This window comes from Cygnus atratus, chromosome 4, assembly GCF_013377495.2.
Source record: "Cygnus atratus isolate AKBS03 ecotype Queensland, Australia chromosome 4, CAtr_DNAZoo_HiC_assembly, whole genome shotgun sequence".
Lineage (NCBI taxonomy): Eukaryota > Metazoa > Chordata > Aves > Anseriformes > Anatidae > Cygnus > Cygnus atratus.
Genome location: NC_066365.1, coordinates 66236237 through 66252002, shown reverse-complemented (window position 1 = coordinate 66252002; position 15766 = coordinate 66236237). Strand labels below are relative to the sequence as shown.

The window sequence follows — 15766 nt, the reverse complement described above, 5'->3', positions numbered from 1 at the left end:
GCTCAGAGGAGCAATTCCCACTGCCCACTGAGCTGCATCCTCTCCATGGGCAGCATGCTCAGCTCTGGGGCATGTGGCAAGCAGGGTGTCACTCAGTCATCTTTGTAGCCACCGTAATCATCGCTGGTGTGGGGCTGGGAATCCCTCCTGTGCATGCTTGCCACAGAGACGGTGGTCAGGAGGTGCGTGACAGCTGTCTTCAAGGCATGGGTGACAAAACTGGTGCTTAACAGGATACAAACACAGAGCTGCAGATGTCTGAGGTGGAAGGTGTGCCGAGCATGCCTAGGTGTTTCCTGAAGAATCTCTGGCACAGCGCAGCTCTGTGGCCACCTCGTGCTGCTGCTAACAACGGCCTCTGCCTACTCGAAGGTCAGGAAGGTGTCTGAGTTGTGTTGCTTTACCCCAAGCATGATCTCGATGGAGAGGGTTTCCTTGGAGGCGTTGGTCAGCCTGAGCTCGCAGAAACGGGTGGAGGGCAGCACTGTTAGCTGCAGTTGGGATGACTGAGGCATAACCACCCAGGCTTCTGTCACCAGCTCCTGGAACCACTTTGCCATTTTCTGTACATCCAAGTAGGAGCCACTGCAGAGGGTGTCCAGGAGGTTTGGGTCCTGATTTTTCAGCTCGTCCTCAGGACGGTGGAGGAAGCACATAGCATGTCCCCCAGCAGCCGCTCCCGTGTGCACATGCACTGCAGCTCCACGCGGAGGCAGGAGTTCCTCGCCAGTGTCTCTTCCCTCCGGTGCCCAGCTCCAGGTGGAAGGCGTGCCCAGGGGGTGGGTTCAGGGGCACAAGCAGGCAGTAGATGGTGTCGTTCTCAGTGGGACCGAAGGCGCTGCCCACCCCAATGGGTGGCTGCAGCCGTGGCATGAATTTACTCCTGGGAAGGGTCTGGCAGACGCAGAGAAGCTTGTCCACCAGTTCCTCCACGAGCTTGCATGTTTCTTCCAGGTTCCTCACTGGCCACTGCAGGTACCCACTGACAAATCTGCAGGCATCCAAAATGTCAGTGGGGTCTTCCTTATGTCGTTGTCCTCCTTGCTTCCGGAGATGCCCTTCTTGTTTCTGCTGCCCAGTTCATGGCACAATTTCATGAGCATGCAGCAGAGCACAAAGAACAAGACAACCTCTCTGGTCAGGGCCCAGAACTGCCAGTGGTTCAGCACAGATAGGAGCAGGGTTCCCACATGCGCCCAGCTGTGCTCCCAGTCCCTCTGCTCCATTTCCAGCAGCAGCTGCATCATGCGCACTTGCAGCTCCTCTGCACGCTGCCGCATGTGCTCATTTGTAGCTGCATCTAGTTCATCGCTGACCTTCTGTGGGCTATGTATTAAACCCAAGAACGTCAGGGTGAAGAAAATGGCTGAAACCATGGTCTGAAAGAGTTGAGAGAGAAACGAGTCAGTGGGACTGGGTGGGAGCTGGTTGGTGGCTAAGGGAGTTTGGGCAGGAGCCGCAGGCCCCTGGGGTCAGGTAGGAGAGGGGGTGAGGGAGGTGGGAGGCAGCAGGGACTGCAGCCAGAGCTGGCGGTGACAGCCATGAGCCCTGCCCTGCAGGCTTAGCAGCCCCTTGGGGGGCCAGCGTTTGTGCCCTGGCCATCCCCAGCCCAGCGTTCCCCCCGCTGCTTCACTCACCTCGCCAGTGGCTCAGGCCAAACTGCAGCAGCACTGCCTGCTGCTGCCTTAAAAGCAGCCCCCACATTGTGACACGTCCTCTGTGGTTTCACCTATGTCCCCACCCCGCCGCAGGCCCGCTGGCCCTGCCCTCAGTCCCCACACAGGCCGTGGCATAGCCTGAGTGCCGGAGCTCCTTGAGCTCCCTTTGCACGGCCTGTGGGAGCCCCCAGGGCCGTCTATGGAAAGAAATTTGGGTGATGGAGCCCGTGGACGCTGTGCTCCTCATGTGCCACCTGGTGAGACGGGTCGGCTCCCTTGGTGCTGGCCTCGGTGCCTCCATGGCAGTGGCAGCTGGGTGCTGGTGGCCATGCAGGTGGTGGGATGGGGCCTCTCCCTGGCCAGATCTGTGTGCCTGCTGTGCTGGCGCAGTGATTTGGAGGAGACATTTCTGAATGGGGACAAGGCTGTGCGGGAGGGGAGGTGCCCTGCGCTGCAGGATGCTTGTTCCTCCCATGCCTGCCTGTGAGGAAAAATCTCAATAGTTTTTTCAGACAGGATCTTCTGTGAAGCTATTTTATTCGTGATGGCAATGTTGAGCATCCTGCATGCAGGAGTGCCCGGTGAAAGTCTATCACAACCTTGTATTCCCTATTCGCGGGACCTCTCGCAATTATTTTTCAATGGTCTTGGGAATCTGGAGAGGTCCCAGTTGACTGGAAGCTGGCAAATGTTGTGCCAATTTTCAAGAAGGGCAAGAAAGAAGACCCTGGTAACTACAGGCCTGTCAGTCTCACATCAGTGCCTGGTTAAATTATGGAGAAAATTATCCTGGGAGTTATTGAAGCACAGCTGGGGGACAATGCAGTCATAGGTCCCAGCCAACATAGGTTCACGGGGGGTAGGTCCTGTTTAATGAATTTGATTTCCTTTTATGATAAGATCACCCATCTAGTCGATCAAGGGAAGATTGTCCCGCTCTGCTCTGCACTGGTGCGGCCTCACCTCAAGTACTGTGTGCAGTTCTGGGCACCACAGTACAAAAAGGACATGAAACTGTTGGAGAGTGTCCAGAGAAGGGCTACAAAAATGGTGAAGGGCCTAGAGGGGTAGACATATGAGGAGCGGCTGAGGTTACTTGGCCTGTTCAGCCTGGAAAAGAGGAGGCTGAGGGGAGGCCTCATCGCTGTCTACAGCTTCCTCACGAGGGGGAGTGGAGAGGCAGGCGTCAATCTATTCTCTTTAGTGACCAGCAATAGGACCTGAGGGAATGGTGTCAAGCTGTGACAGGGGAGGTTCAGGCTGGACATCAGGAAGAGGTTCTTCACCGAGAGGGTTGTCGCACACTGGAACAGGCTCCCCAGGGACATAGTCGTGGCACCGAGCCTGTCGGAGTTTAACAAGCATTTGGACTGTGCTCTCAGTCATACGGTCTGAATTTTTGGGTGGAGCCAGGAGTTGGACTCGATGATCCTTGTGGGTCCCTTCCAACTTGGGATATTCTGTGGTTCTGTAGTTGTAGAGAGTGATCAGGTCTCCCCTCGGCCTCCTTTTCCCTAGACTACAACAGGCCCAGTTCCCCAAGTCACTCCTCATATGTCTTGTTTTCTAGTCTTTTCACCAGCTTTGTTGCTCTTCTCTGAACACATTTCATGACTCAATGTCCTACTTGTAGCATGGGGCTCAAAACTAAACACAGTTCTCAAGGTGTAGTCTCTCTAGTGGCAAGTACTGAGGGACAATCACTTCCTTAGGCCTGCTGATTACTTGATTTCTGATGCAGGCCAGGATGGCATTGGCTTTCTTGGCCAACTGGGCACACTGCTGACTCACGTTCATTTGGCTCCCAACCAGCACAGCACCCTCAGGTCCTTTCCTGCCAGGCAACTTTTCAGGCACTCTTCCCTGAGCCTATACCACTGCATGGCATTATTATGACTGAAATGTAGCACTCAAGACTTACTGAGTGCCATACAACTGGAAACAGCCCATTGATCCAGCCTGTCCAGATTCCTCTGCCAAGCCTTCCAACCCTCAAGCAGATCAACTTCCCACCCAACTTGGTGTTGCCTGCAGACTTACTGAGGGTGCACTCAATCCCCTCATCGAGTTTGTTGTTAAAAATGTTAAACAAAACTGCCCCCAGTACAGAGCCCTGGGGAGCACCACTTGTGGCTGGCTGCCAACTGGATTTGACTCCATTCACTGTGACCCTTTGGGCCTGGCCACCCAGACAGGTTTTAATCCAGCTGGCAGTATGTCTGGCCAAGCCATGAGCAGCCAGTTTCTCCAGGAGAGGGCTGTGGGAAACAACATCAAATGTTTTGCTAAAGTCTAAGTAAACAACATCCACAGCCTGTTCCTCATGCACTCAGCAGGTCATCTTATCATAGAAGGAGATCAGGTTAGTCAATCAGGACCTGCTTTTCATAAATGTGATAAAGATGTGATAAGATGTGGTAAACACTGATTAGATATGCTGAACACTGAAGAGCTCTCCCCACAAAGGGTGTGTTCTAATTTCTCTGTCTGCTGCTTTCTAATTTATCTGTCCAAATATCTACTTAAAATTTTTATTTCATGTGCATCTGAAAAGCTTTAAAAATGATAGTAGTGATTATTGCTGCTTTCCCTAGCCCACTTTTTCTGACTGCACATGTAGACCTTAAGCCCGTATGTCATCACAGTCAGAAGGTAAGTTGACAAAAAAAAAGAGTAATGAGTAGCATGTGTGACAAAAATAGTGTAATCATTCTCCACATTAACTGACGTGAAGATTCAAGATCTGTCCTCATCAGCGCTAGCAATTTCAGACTGATAATGGTCAGGTGGGAACCTTACTAGAGGGGAAAAAAAAAAAAAAAAAAAAAAAGTAGTGATGTCCATAGGGAATCAACAAATGTCTTTGCTCATTGCATATTTTTACATTTATTTAGTTTCAGGTTTTGAACTTCTTCAATTTCTATCAAAATCTCATTGATTTCTAGGTTCTGGATTTTTATTTAACATTTTAAAAACAGACTTAACGCCATTCCCATTTCTGAAAACACATTTACAATTACTTTGACCTATACCTTTATGTCTGTATGAAAGTATAAAATGAAAATATCACAAAATACCACTCCAAGGTATTCATTGGCACTTCCTTAGATCTTCAATAGCAAAAACAAAACAAAAACAAAACAAAAAAAAAAAAACCACCAAAACCACCAAAAACAGCTGGGTAATATGCTATGCAAAACTGTTCTCCTTGTCATCATAGTGCAAGTAATTTGGTGGTGTCAGCTGAGTTCATATTGCAAAACTAGCACATAGAAATCACTAGCACTGTTGGTTTCTTTACTCAGGAGAGCCTTGGAGTTAACTTGTCTAGAAACTGAAACCTTCCACCTCTAGACATTATGTCTCCTCCAGGCCACACATGAAATGACTTAGGGAGGCAATGTGGAGAGCTTCATATAGTGGCAGCCTGCCTAACACATTGCTGTGGACAGGGAGATTTTCACATTGATGCTTTGCTAACCTGCCAGCCTACTAAATGGCTGTGTGATTCTCCTTCCTATTTCCTCTTAACATTCATAGATAATTTCTCTGATTTGTATTTGGTAGCTAATTAAATTTTTTTTTTGTCTCCTAAGGTTATAAAAGATGTGTGCAGCAACTGTACAGGCACTGTAGACTCCGATGGGCCGTTGTCTAGTTCTCCAGTACACAAGACAGAACTGGAAAAGGTAAAGTTATCAAACTGATAATGCTAACTTCCACAAAAGCTGAAATTGGATTTAGTTTCTGGATTTGATGCACAAACTTCTTCTTGTTATACCATACTCTAGGGAGGTTATAGATAACTATTTGCTGATTTGTGTTGCTGTTTTAAAATACTACTCTCTGCATTCTCTTAATTTATTTGGATATGTGTGTATATCCTACAGAGTTAAAAATTCTGCCCTGTCTATTCATTTGGTCATGAACAACCAACAGACTGTCTTGTGTCCAATATCAGCTTCTCTTGAGCTGCTAAATGATGCAGACCAAATAGCTGTGCTGTGTGAGCTGCATTGCAGAGACACTCTCTGTATAGTGCAAAGTGCAAGCAAGGCTGTAACACTCAGGGAAGAATAGCCGAAAATTATAGAGGAGTTTTGAGGGGAAGTCTTGTCTTTTTGAGAATTTAATTCTCAAAATTGAGAAAAGATCTCCCTAGGCATGCTGTCAGTTTCAGCAGACCCTTTCAAGTGTTTGTCCCTTAACACAAAAACTTGTAAGAAGCTACCACAAGTAGTTGTCTCTGCTTCCTTTACCCAGCAAGATATTTGAGCAAGAATTAGGAAGGAGAACAACTCTTCAGTGAATGGTCAGTACTTTACCAGCACTGATTAAGCCCCTCCTGTGTTAAGGCATCCACATGAGCAAATGCCTCTGTAGGCCCTACTTAAAAGTCCTACTGACAAAGGCTTTATCACCAATTTCCTGGGAAGGAAAATCTTTTTACTGTACTTTCAAATACGGAGTTAATTTGTAGTTTCTGTGCTATTCTAAAGCCTATATGGTAGTACTAAAAAAAACAAACAAACAAAACAAACAAACAAACAAAACTTTTTACAAACTTAAGTTTGTCTTCAAGTGGATTGGTGCTTAGAAAGTGTTTTACTTCATAGCAAGCATACTTTTACTTTGAGTCATGACACTTAATTTGATGAAGGTGACATTATATGGCAGCTTTCTTCGTCCTTGCAGAAGTTGTCATCTGAGAGGCCAAGTTCAGATGGGGAGGGTGCTGTGGAAAACGGCATCACTACAGTGTGCAACGGAAAAGAACAAGGTAAGTCTCAAATGTTGGATGCTTGCTGTAAAGAGTGTCTGCAAATACAGAGATAGTAAAATAGGTATTGATTTTTATTTTTTTAAATAGGTAGTAATGCTTTTGAATTGTTATTGTGAGGGTAAAATCAATATAATTAGTACAAGTAAATAGAATACAGAAATTTCAACTTGGCCTTTTTGTGTATTCAAAAGTACATTTTTTTTCAGGACAAGCGCAACCACTATAAGCGTCTAACAGTTGCTTGTGGTAATTGTATACAGCAGCAACATGAATAGTGAATGTAGATTTTAAGCAAAAAAAAGCTATCACTGAATACTAGAAAGACAGAATTGTGCATATGATATATATATATGTATGTATAGACGTATGTCAGTCTATATGCATGTATTTATACACACATGTAAAAATGAGTACTATGTATGATTATATATATTAACATATTAAAATATACCTAATCCTGTAATATCAGTGGGTTTATATAATCATATAATTTTACACATGCTACTTTGGAGCTGTGCATATTTTGTATTCTTTATAATCTGACAAAGGCACATCCCAAACCCAGAGGGAATTTTTTCTGAGTTATATGTAAAAAACTCAACCCCTATACTTCCATCCCCACATCTCACTCTCCTCCCCAAAACAAAGAAACCTCTGTGACTTCCTTAGCTTGCTGTGTAGCAATGGTATCATTTAGATACACCAAACTGACATTTTTCTACAGCTGTGAAGATGAGGGTAATGTGAGCCGCAGAGAACACAATGTGTCAATACTGGCTTTGGTGCCAGCCCTGTCTCGCCTTTTGACTCTCTCACTGTCTTCTTCCTGTGTCGTTTTCCAACATTTCCTGACCATAAATATTTTTTACATACCCAACAGTATGGCACAATGCCAGCTATGGTGGTTTGTAGAAGTTGCAGCACATGGTCAGATTCCACAGCATGAAGTCTTCCACTTAGCTTTCAAAAAGCTCAGTACTGTTTTAACCTCTAGAGCCTGCTGAGCACCTCAGTGATACACAAGCTGAATGGGTGTTGTCCAAGATGTCCAAAAGTGGCTGGTAGCTCAGGTGGGCTGCAGGAAGCATGCTGTTGGAGCATGCACTGCTAGAAGGCCAGCACACCTCAAGATTTCTCAAGAGGGGTAATTAAAAATAGCATTTGCTTTGAAAATTATGACCTTCAACTGTGTAGTAATAATATTAACAGGCATTAGTAACTACAAAGAGATTAAAATATTTTAAGTGGTTCTGGGTGAAGTTGCAATATTTTTAATTGGTTTTAAACAATGGAAATGAAATACTTAAGTGAGCTTGCTTTGCTGTACATCACCCATAGACCAGCCTTTCTGCCACTATTAACCAGCTTCTTGTTTTGCTGTGGGAAAGAGAAGAGAAGAAAAGGCTTTTGTGACAAAAATCAGTTGCAGTCATGCAATCAGTATATCCCTGAGACTCTAAAACATAGTCATGAAGGCCTTGTTTCTGCTGCCTCTCAGTTCTACAGCAGAATAAAATAGCTCCCTCAACCATGGGAGTTTGTTTCATGTTTGGAAAGCTCTAGGTAAGTTGTAAACAGCCTTTCCTTAGGAAGAGAGATTTGGACCTTTGCTTGCACACACTGCATTGATGTTTGCTGGAGCAAAAGCTATCCACTCCCCAAAAGCACCTTTTCCCCCTCAGCACTGCACATAGCAGGTGGCAGATTTATTTGTACAATCTTGGCTACAGATACAATTTCTAAATTGTTTTCCATGTTTGCTAACAATTAAACTAAACATGATAAATTGTGCCATTGTGAGTCCCAAACTGCTACTCTGTTTTCCGTGCATTCTTCTTCCCAGTTCATCAGTTCATAATTATTTTTCGTGTGAACATTTTGTCCTATTTCTCTTCAGTTTACACAAGTCCATAACCACTAAATGTTCTGTTTTGGGGAAGTAGCAAAGGGAGTTGGTAGGTCAGGGATAAACTTAGAGCAGCTCAATCAGTAACTATTTTAAATGTATCAAAATCATAAATCAGTGCAAGTTCATGGGTAAATTTGCTACCCTGACAGTTATCAGAGTAACTTTTGCTCTGTTGATGGAATTCAAATCCACTGAACATCGTTTCTGAAATGAAGACGATTTCTTTTGGGGGGGTTCTGTTTTGCAAATAAAAGATTTTTTTTCTTCTTTTTTAATTCTTTTTGGCTTTAGAAACTTTTTTCCTTATTTTTCAACTAGTTAGTTAGGGTTTTAGTCAGGTAGGCACTTCTTAAAATGATATCCATTGTCTTTGCCATGTTACCTTCAGTAGCTCACCATGGTTCAATGCATACAGCTGTAATTTTACTAGTAACATGTTAATGGAAGGATAGAGTGGCAGTTGACAAAAATCCCTCCTTTCAGCAAGCTTTTTCTTGTAAGCCTGCAAGATAGCAAAAAGTGTGAACTTTTAATCATTGAATGCTTATACTGATCCCACTAATTTAATTGTTAATTGCTAATTTATAAGTCTTGTCTTTCTAAAAGGCCCATTGTGTTTATATTCCTTAACGGCAGGACCACTTTTGCTAGGCAAGCATATTCTGTCTTTGTTAAATACTTAACTGTTGAAATATTTTGAGGTAAATGTTTAGAATGGTGACTGATCATCTGGCTTGATTTTTATTCTTGTGTATATGAGGTAAGTAGTTCATGCATATTGATAAGTTAGATGATGACTGTTTTGGAAAGAAATTTTAAGCTTGATTAAATTAAATTGAATTAGAAGCTTGATTTTTGTTTTTCTGGATATCTGGACTACTATTTTTACTCAGGTTCCCTCTGTTGATTGGATAATTTAAACCCACTAAAATACATGCTTTTGCTTTCTTCATAGTGAAGAGGAAAAAAAGTTCAAAATCAGAAGCCAAGGGCACTGTGACAAAAGTAACAGGGAAAAAGATAACGAAGATCATAGGTTTAGGAAAGAAAAAGCCATCAACAGATGAACAGACCTCATCAGCTGAAGAAGATGTTCCAACATGTGGTAAGTGATTTTTCTATTTAAGTCTGAACTGCAGCTTGTGACTAAAATTTTGTAAAATTCTAAGCTAGAAATTCCTATGAAGTTTACTTTAACTGCTGTAATTCTTACCCCCACATCAGAAGGATGCACCTGATGAAAGAGGAGGAGGGTGATCAAGAGCTTATCACTTGAAAAGAGACTAGAAGTGCTTGACTTTTTTAATAAAATGGTAGCACAGGCTCTGAGGGAAATGAGCTGTTTTCAAACAAACAGGTACAAAATGAATATAGACTAGATTATAAAATAAATTTACGCTAGGATTTAGGATAAGGTTCTTGGGAAGGCATCAGGTCTTTTTTTGATGAGGTTATATGCGATGGCAGTCATGAGAGCAGTCAACTGGCCTCAGCTAAAGAGATTTGACTGTAGGTGTGGTTCCCAAAGTGGTACATAGGGGCAAAACTTGAATGAAGTAACAAATTTAGAGTAAGCTATTTTAACTGATAATGTTGACTATTCTTAATGACAACTGTACTGCTTGGCAACACCAATAAAGTATATTTAAAAAAAACATCCAGAAAATGCCTATGTTATGTATCTGAGCCGTTAATGTTTGCTTACCACTTAGGACTTTGTGTAATGCATTTAGCTGATGTCATCACAGCTCTGCTATTTTCAAACAACACAATATATTTACATTCTCCTGTTTTCCAATATTAAGTAACACCTATTTATTTGAATAAAGTTGATCCCACTCTTCTTCCAGCCTTCTCCAAAAATGTTCCATAGCAAGATAGTTGTGAATCAGTTGCACTGGATTTTGAATTTGGATTTGCCTGTTCCCCTTTAATTGATTAGGAAAACTCTGGGAAACACAGAAATCTGTGATTAGGCAGCAGCTGGCAGAACTCCTTCGTGCACAAAGTGTGATGGATGCTTACCCAGTGTGAAAGAAGCAGATCCGTAGACCACCAGCAAGAACTTCATAGATGGCAGCTGGCTCTCAAGCCACACTTTGGGAATCATTCCCATAAGCAATCTGTGATTAAATAAGTGTGTGCATATATGTCCATACATCATCTAAGTACAGATGTGATTTATCAAGCAAAAGAACAGCTGGTAAAAGCTGTGTCCAGCCAGATGCATTGTCCGAAGCATCTGGCTTCCATAAAACCTCTAACTTCCTGGGTCTCATAGTCTGTTGATTATTTCATATTATGTGATATGTTAACCACAGCTGTGCAATAATTCCTAGTACTTCTATCATTATTTCAGAAACGGACATAAATACAGCCATTACTATTGTCTGCATTTGGCTCTACTCTACACCACTTGCAAATTTTATAGAAAAATATATTGTGTCTAGGCTTTGGTCATTGCAGGAAGTCTTTGCAAAAGGAGTTTCTCACTACCAGAAATTTGGCTGAGTGCAATACCCTCTGGGAGGTTGCTCCATAGTTGAAGGCTTTTACACTTTAGAAGGCTCTGCCTACCATGAACAAAGGGAAAAGTGCAGCGGGGCTGCAGCGGACACCCAGCTAGAGTGGAAATGGAAACCCACCTGCACTTGGACTCACGGCAAAGTTCTTCCCTACAGTATCACTGGTCTTCGGCCACCTGGACTAAGATGAAGTGATAATGCCCCAACTGGAAACACACTCAAGGCATTTTGGTCATGTCAAGCTCTGAAGCTTTAAGTAGAGATATTGTGGAGGACAAGTATGCAGTCCTGATTAATTAAGTGAAGTATGAGAGTTTGGAAGAGGTTTTTTTTAGAGCTGCACTGGGAGCAGAGGTGGGGGAAAAGTACTGTCTGAAAAAAGGACTCTCTCCAAAACAAGCCAGCTGGCTTGCACATGAAGGGTTTTCCATTTCTAGGGATTCTATTATAATGCACAGCTATACAGGTTTTTGTTACAGGAGGAGGAAGGAGAGTTGGAGTGTGATCATCACAAGGAGCCAAAATCACAGGATTGTGCACATCCTCCTTTTTTATGGCACCTTCCAAGATGTGCGCAATTCTGATCTGCTATATCCTGTTGGATCAAGCTTTGACATTGGAATCATAATGTTGGAAGGGAAATCCAGAAAAAATAATGATAGGTCATAGTTTTAGTGAAAACCAAAGAGATAGTTATCCAACATGATTAAGTGCTTAAACGAAAATCAGACCTGAGAAAGAAGAATTTTTTTTTTTAAATAAATTCTGGCCTGTACAAGGTATTATTTGTCTCTGTACATGCTGTATTCAAATAACTGTAATTTGGAAGCAAAAGATAGTTGGGGGATTTTTTTGTTTGCCTTTTTTTTTTCTTTTTTTCTATTTACAAGTGAAACAAGACAGCAATATTGGACGTTCATTTTCCTGATTTTAACATCTGAGTCTGGAATGATTGTCGCTGTGGGACAGGGAAGGAAAGACACTCCCCATTTTCTGACTCTATATACCTAGATACTGTCTGCATCTGTTATAGAGCATGATATGAAAAGCAGAGTTTATTTAAAATGCAATTTAGTCATGAAATTTTGATTTGTTCTAAGGGTATTGTAGTATCCTTGGGAAAAAAAAAATGAGAGAGAGAAGAAAAAAAAAAGCTTCTGTAAACTGTAGTTAAATTTTGTATGTATTTATTTCTTGATTTTTAAGCCAATATTAATTTTTAGTTCTGTTGGCATCAGTAGTGACCCTTTAAATTCTTCTTTAGAAGTGTTGCATTCTTCTTTCTAAATGAAATCAGAACAGGTAACATCATTGTGTACAGTTAACTGTGCTAATTGTTCGTTCTGGCAAAGCAGAATGAACTGTCAATGAGTGGAAGGAGCTAAGTAGGTCTTTGGGACTCTGACTGTGGATGTTACAGAAGCCAGCTCATCACCTGATTATATAATAGGAACTGTGGTTTTCCCAGAAAATTTGGGCAGTCACAGTTATCAAAACCATTATACACTAAGAAAGTGGTTCTTTTATGAAAAAGCTGTGTGAGCACATCAGCTGTGTATGTACTTGTTACTACTCTCCCTCTTCCCTTCTTACTAAAGTCTTGGGGTTTGGTGAGCTCCTGCTCACCCAGCCACTGCAGTGACTGACACAGAAAGCCATTTGCAGGTGAGCAGGATCACATCTTTATATGCTTTTTGGGGGCAAGGTCATTTACTTGTCTTCATAAAATCCGTCTGGACTTCCTATTGTAAGAGCAATAAGTTGTTTAAGTTCTAGCATTACATTGAAAAGTAAGTTGTAGTGTTCTTTTTTTTTTTTTTTCCAGAAAAAAAAAGTCAGGAGTAAAACATCTCACATTTCATTTCATTGCAGGATATCTCAATGTGCTCTCAAATAACCGTTGGCGTGAGCGCTGGTGCCGAGTGAAAGATAATAAACTCATTTTCCACAAGGACAGGACAGATCTGAAGACGCACATTGTTTCTATCCCTCTCCGTGGCTGTGAAGTCATTCCAGGACTGGATTCAAAGCATCCCCTGACCTTCCGGCTGCTTCGGAACGGGCAGGAGGTTGCTGTGCTTGAGGTGCTGTGGCTGCTAATGGCTATGACTTGTAGGGACTACCACAAGCTAAATTAGAGAATCACTTCCATACTAACTTGCCGTTTGAAAAATCTTTGGAGTAATATTATTACTGAGATGGATAATAAATACTGGAGGGAGAAAAAAAAAAAGAATTATAGGCAAAGGGGGAACTGAGATTTAGGGCCAAGTTGCATAATGCAGTTCAGAAATCTCTTTAAGATTTTTTTTCCCTGCATTGGTGTTCCATTGACTTGGTACTAAAATCTCTGTGATCCTTCTCTAGGCACACTTTTGTATAAGAGTTACAATCACTTTGGGTAAATAACTTATCAATAATTAAATTATGGACCACTGTTGATGGGAACTCTCAAGATCTTTACCCTCATTTGTCTGCTGCTTACATGAACTACTTTTGTTCAGCCTGAATTCCAGTTAATGTAGCTCTACAGTAAGAAAAGACATTATGCCAGCAACTTGGTGAGTCTCTTTATACACTGCATGTATATTCAGTGACATACTTCTAGCACCACAGAAGTCATACCTTCACCCATGTTAGCTGCACAGTAACTATGTGCCTGGATGGATGGGAGCAGGGAAGAGCTCAGTGGTAGTCCTTGCAGCCTGGACAACTGCTGATCTGACCTGGGGAAGGATCCAGGCTGATGGGATCCCAGTTCTAAAACAGTAGGCAACTGCTGATGACTGGCAAACTGGTATCGGAAACCCATCTGATCTAGAAAATTGCCTTCAGTGGCTATGTCTAGTCTTATTTAGAGCATTTAACATCTCTGCCACAAATTCAAGTGCAAGATGTGATTGAAAAGCCAAAATGAAGTTAAACAATTATGTCAGATCTTGTTTTCAGATCTTGTCAAAACTGAACTTTGAAAAGTGATTTTTGCAGGGGGCTGTATTTATTATATTTTGAAAGCTGAAATGCAAAGCCACTTAAAGTGAAGCAGAGTGAAGATTTAGCAGGAAGGCAACCTTTTGTTTTCATTGGCACAACAGGCACTTTGACCACTTTGGCTTTCCCACTGCAGGTCATACTATTCTCATGTCCTTGCAAAAAGTCCTATTGCATGTGAGCAGTTCAGAGAATTTGAAAAACTAGAAAGCAGCTGAAGGAGCTATGAAAGGCCAAGAAATGTTAAAAAAAATTAATAATAATAATTTAGAAACCACACTCTTTCTTTTTTCCCACCCTTTTAAAAATTATTTATTTTGCTGCTCTTTAACTTCGCAATTGGTGACTTGAAGTAAAATATGATTTAAAAAAAATATATTTTAACAGTATTTGTTTTTACTTGTGCCACTAGGAAAATAAATGCCATCAGCTAGACAAATGCAAGTGGAATTTTTCAAAAAACAAAGCTAAAACTTCTTCTACTGTTTCATTATTTTCTTTCCTTGTTTCTACTTGGCAATAATACTTTATTCTCAGGATTCATCCTAACTAAAATCCCCCAGCCTATCCTAGGAAAATAATTCTGTTACAGTTTTCAATTTTCTGAGGTCTAATATAAGCATGACATGAATTTAAATCAACTAGCCGTAAGTGATTATTTTTTCTTCATTTATGGAGATTGCCCACTTCGTATTGCATCATAACTGACGAGCACATGGCTTACTTAAAGTGCACTTCTAGCAAAGCAGATTTAGTGAGAAATCCTGGGTTTTCTAACTTCAGCAGAAGAAAGCCAGAGCTTCTCATATAATATGGTAGCAATTTGTCAGCCAAGAAGAATGCAACATTTTGAAATAATTCTATGACAACCCCAATTTAGTGGCTGACTAAAGACCTTATGTATGCTTCTCCTTGCAGGCATCCTCCTCTGAAGACATGGGCAGATGGATAGGGATGTTGCTGGCAGAAACAGGATCTTCAACAGACCCTGGAGCTCTGCACTATGACTACATCGACGTGGAAATGACGGCAAGCGTCATCCAGGCTGCAAAACAGACCTTCTGGTGAGAGGCATTCAGCTGCCCGCGTGTTTTCAGTACTGTGAGAATTTATATCTGCACGTTAACTCTGGTGCCAACAGAGCTTATCAAATCCCCCCAGCCCTTTACCAGATTTTGAAATCCTTAAGTGTCTCAGCATCACAGCATGATAGCTGTGTTTAAGATTATCTTGTTGGCATCCTGCTAAAGTTCTGTAAAAACGCGGACACAATCCAACTTTACTCAAATCTTGACTCATTTTTCATTTTTTTTAAAGTAAGTCTCCTTATTAAATGCTATATTTTGATTGAAGCCTTGGAGTTATCACTAGAAGAGGACAAATGCTGAAAAGTAAATAACTATGAATCTATGCAGTTTAAAATTATTTACTTCTTGGCTATATTAATATTTGTATCTGAACAGAACCACTAAAAATGTGCAGCAAATTTACATCTTGAGTAGTCACCTTCTCGGTGTTTCCTTCTTAAGTTCTTTTTTGATTAATTAAAAACTTAGTCAAGCTCCAGTTCAATTTATTTCTAGTTTTTAATTTAGGAGGTAGAAATTGGGAAGGAGTCTTGGGTACAGCCCAGAAATTCTGTTCAAAATGCAAATCACTCCAGTGAATTCCCCATCACCAATCCTGTGTTGAAAAAAGTAATCCATACTTAGCATATAGAGTGATTTACATGTTCAAAGTAAATTAATTAACTAATTTTGGCATTAAAGCAGTCTCCGGTGGGATGAGACTGTCATTTTTCCTTGGCTAGATAAGATTGTTTAGAAATGGGAACGAGGGAACTAGTGGGACACACGACATCTCCTGCTGCAGATGTACTCCGTGGTTTGCTGGGGTCACA

The 15766-nt window shown here is 41.8% G+C and overlaps 1 protein-coding gene across 5 annotated transcripts in view; it reads left to right on the top strand.

Moving 5' to 3' along the window:
- AFAP1 (actin filament associated protein 1) overlaps positions 1–15766 on the top strand; it is a 120586-nt gene that overhangs the window by 87041 nt on the left and 17779 nt on the right. For all 5 annotated transcript variants that reach the window (XM_035547116.2, XM_035547120.2, XM_035547119.2 and 2 more), the window contains 5 exons: positions 5255–5347; positions 6354–6438; positions 9306–9455; positions 12748–12959; positions 14785–14930. In XM_035547116.2, coding sequence (XP_035403009.1) covers positions 5255–5347; positions 6354–6438; positions 9306–9455; positions 12748–12959; positions 14785–14930 — 686 coding nt within the window. The remainder of the gene's footprint in view (positions 1–5254; positions 5348–6353; positions 6439–9305; positions 9456–12747; positions 12960–14784; positions 14931–15766) is intronic.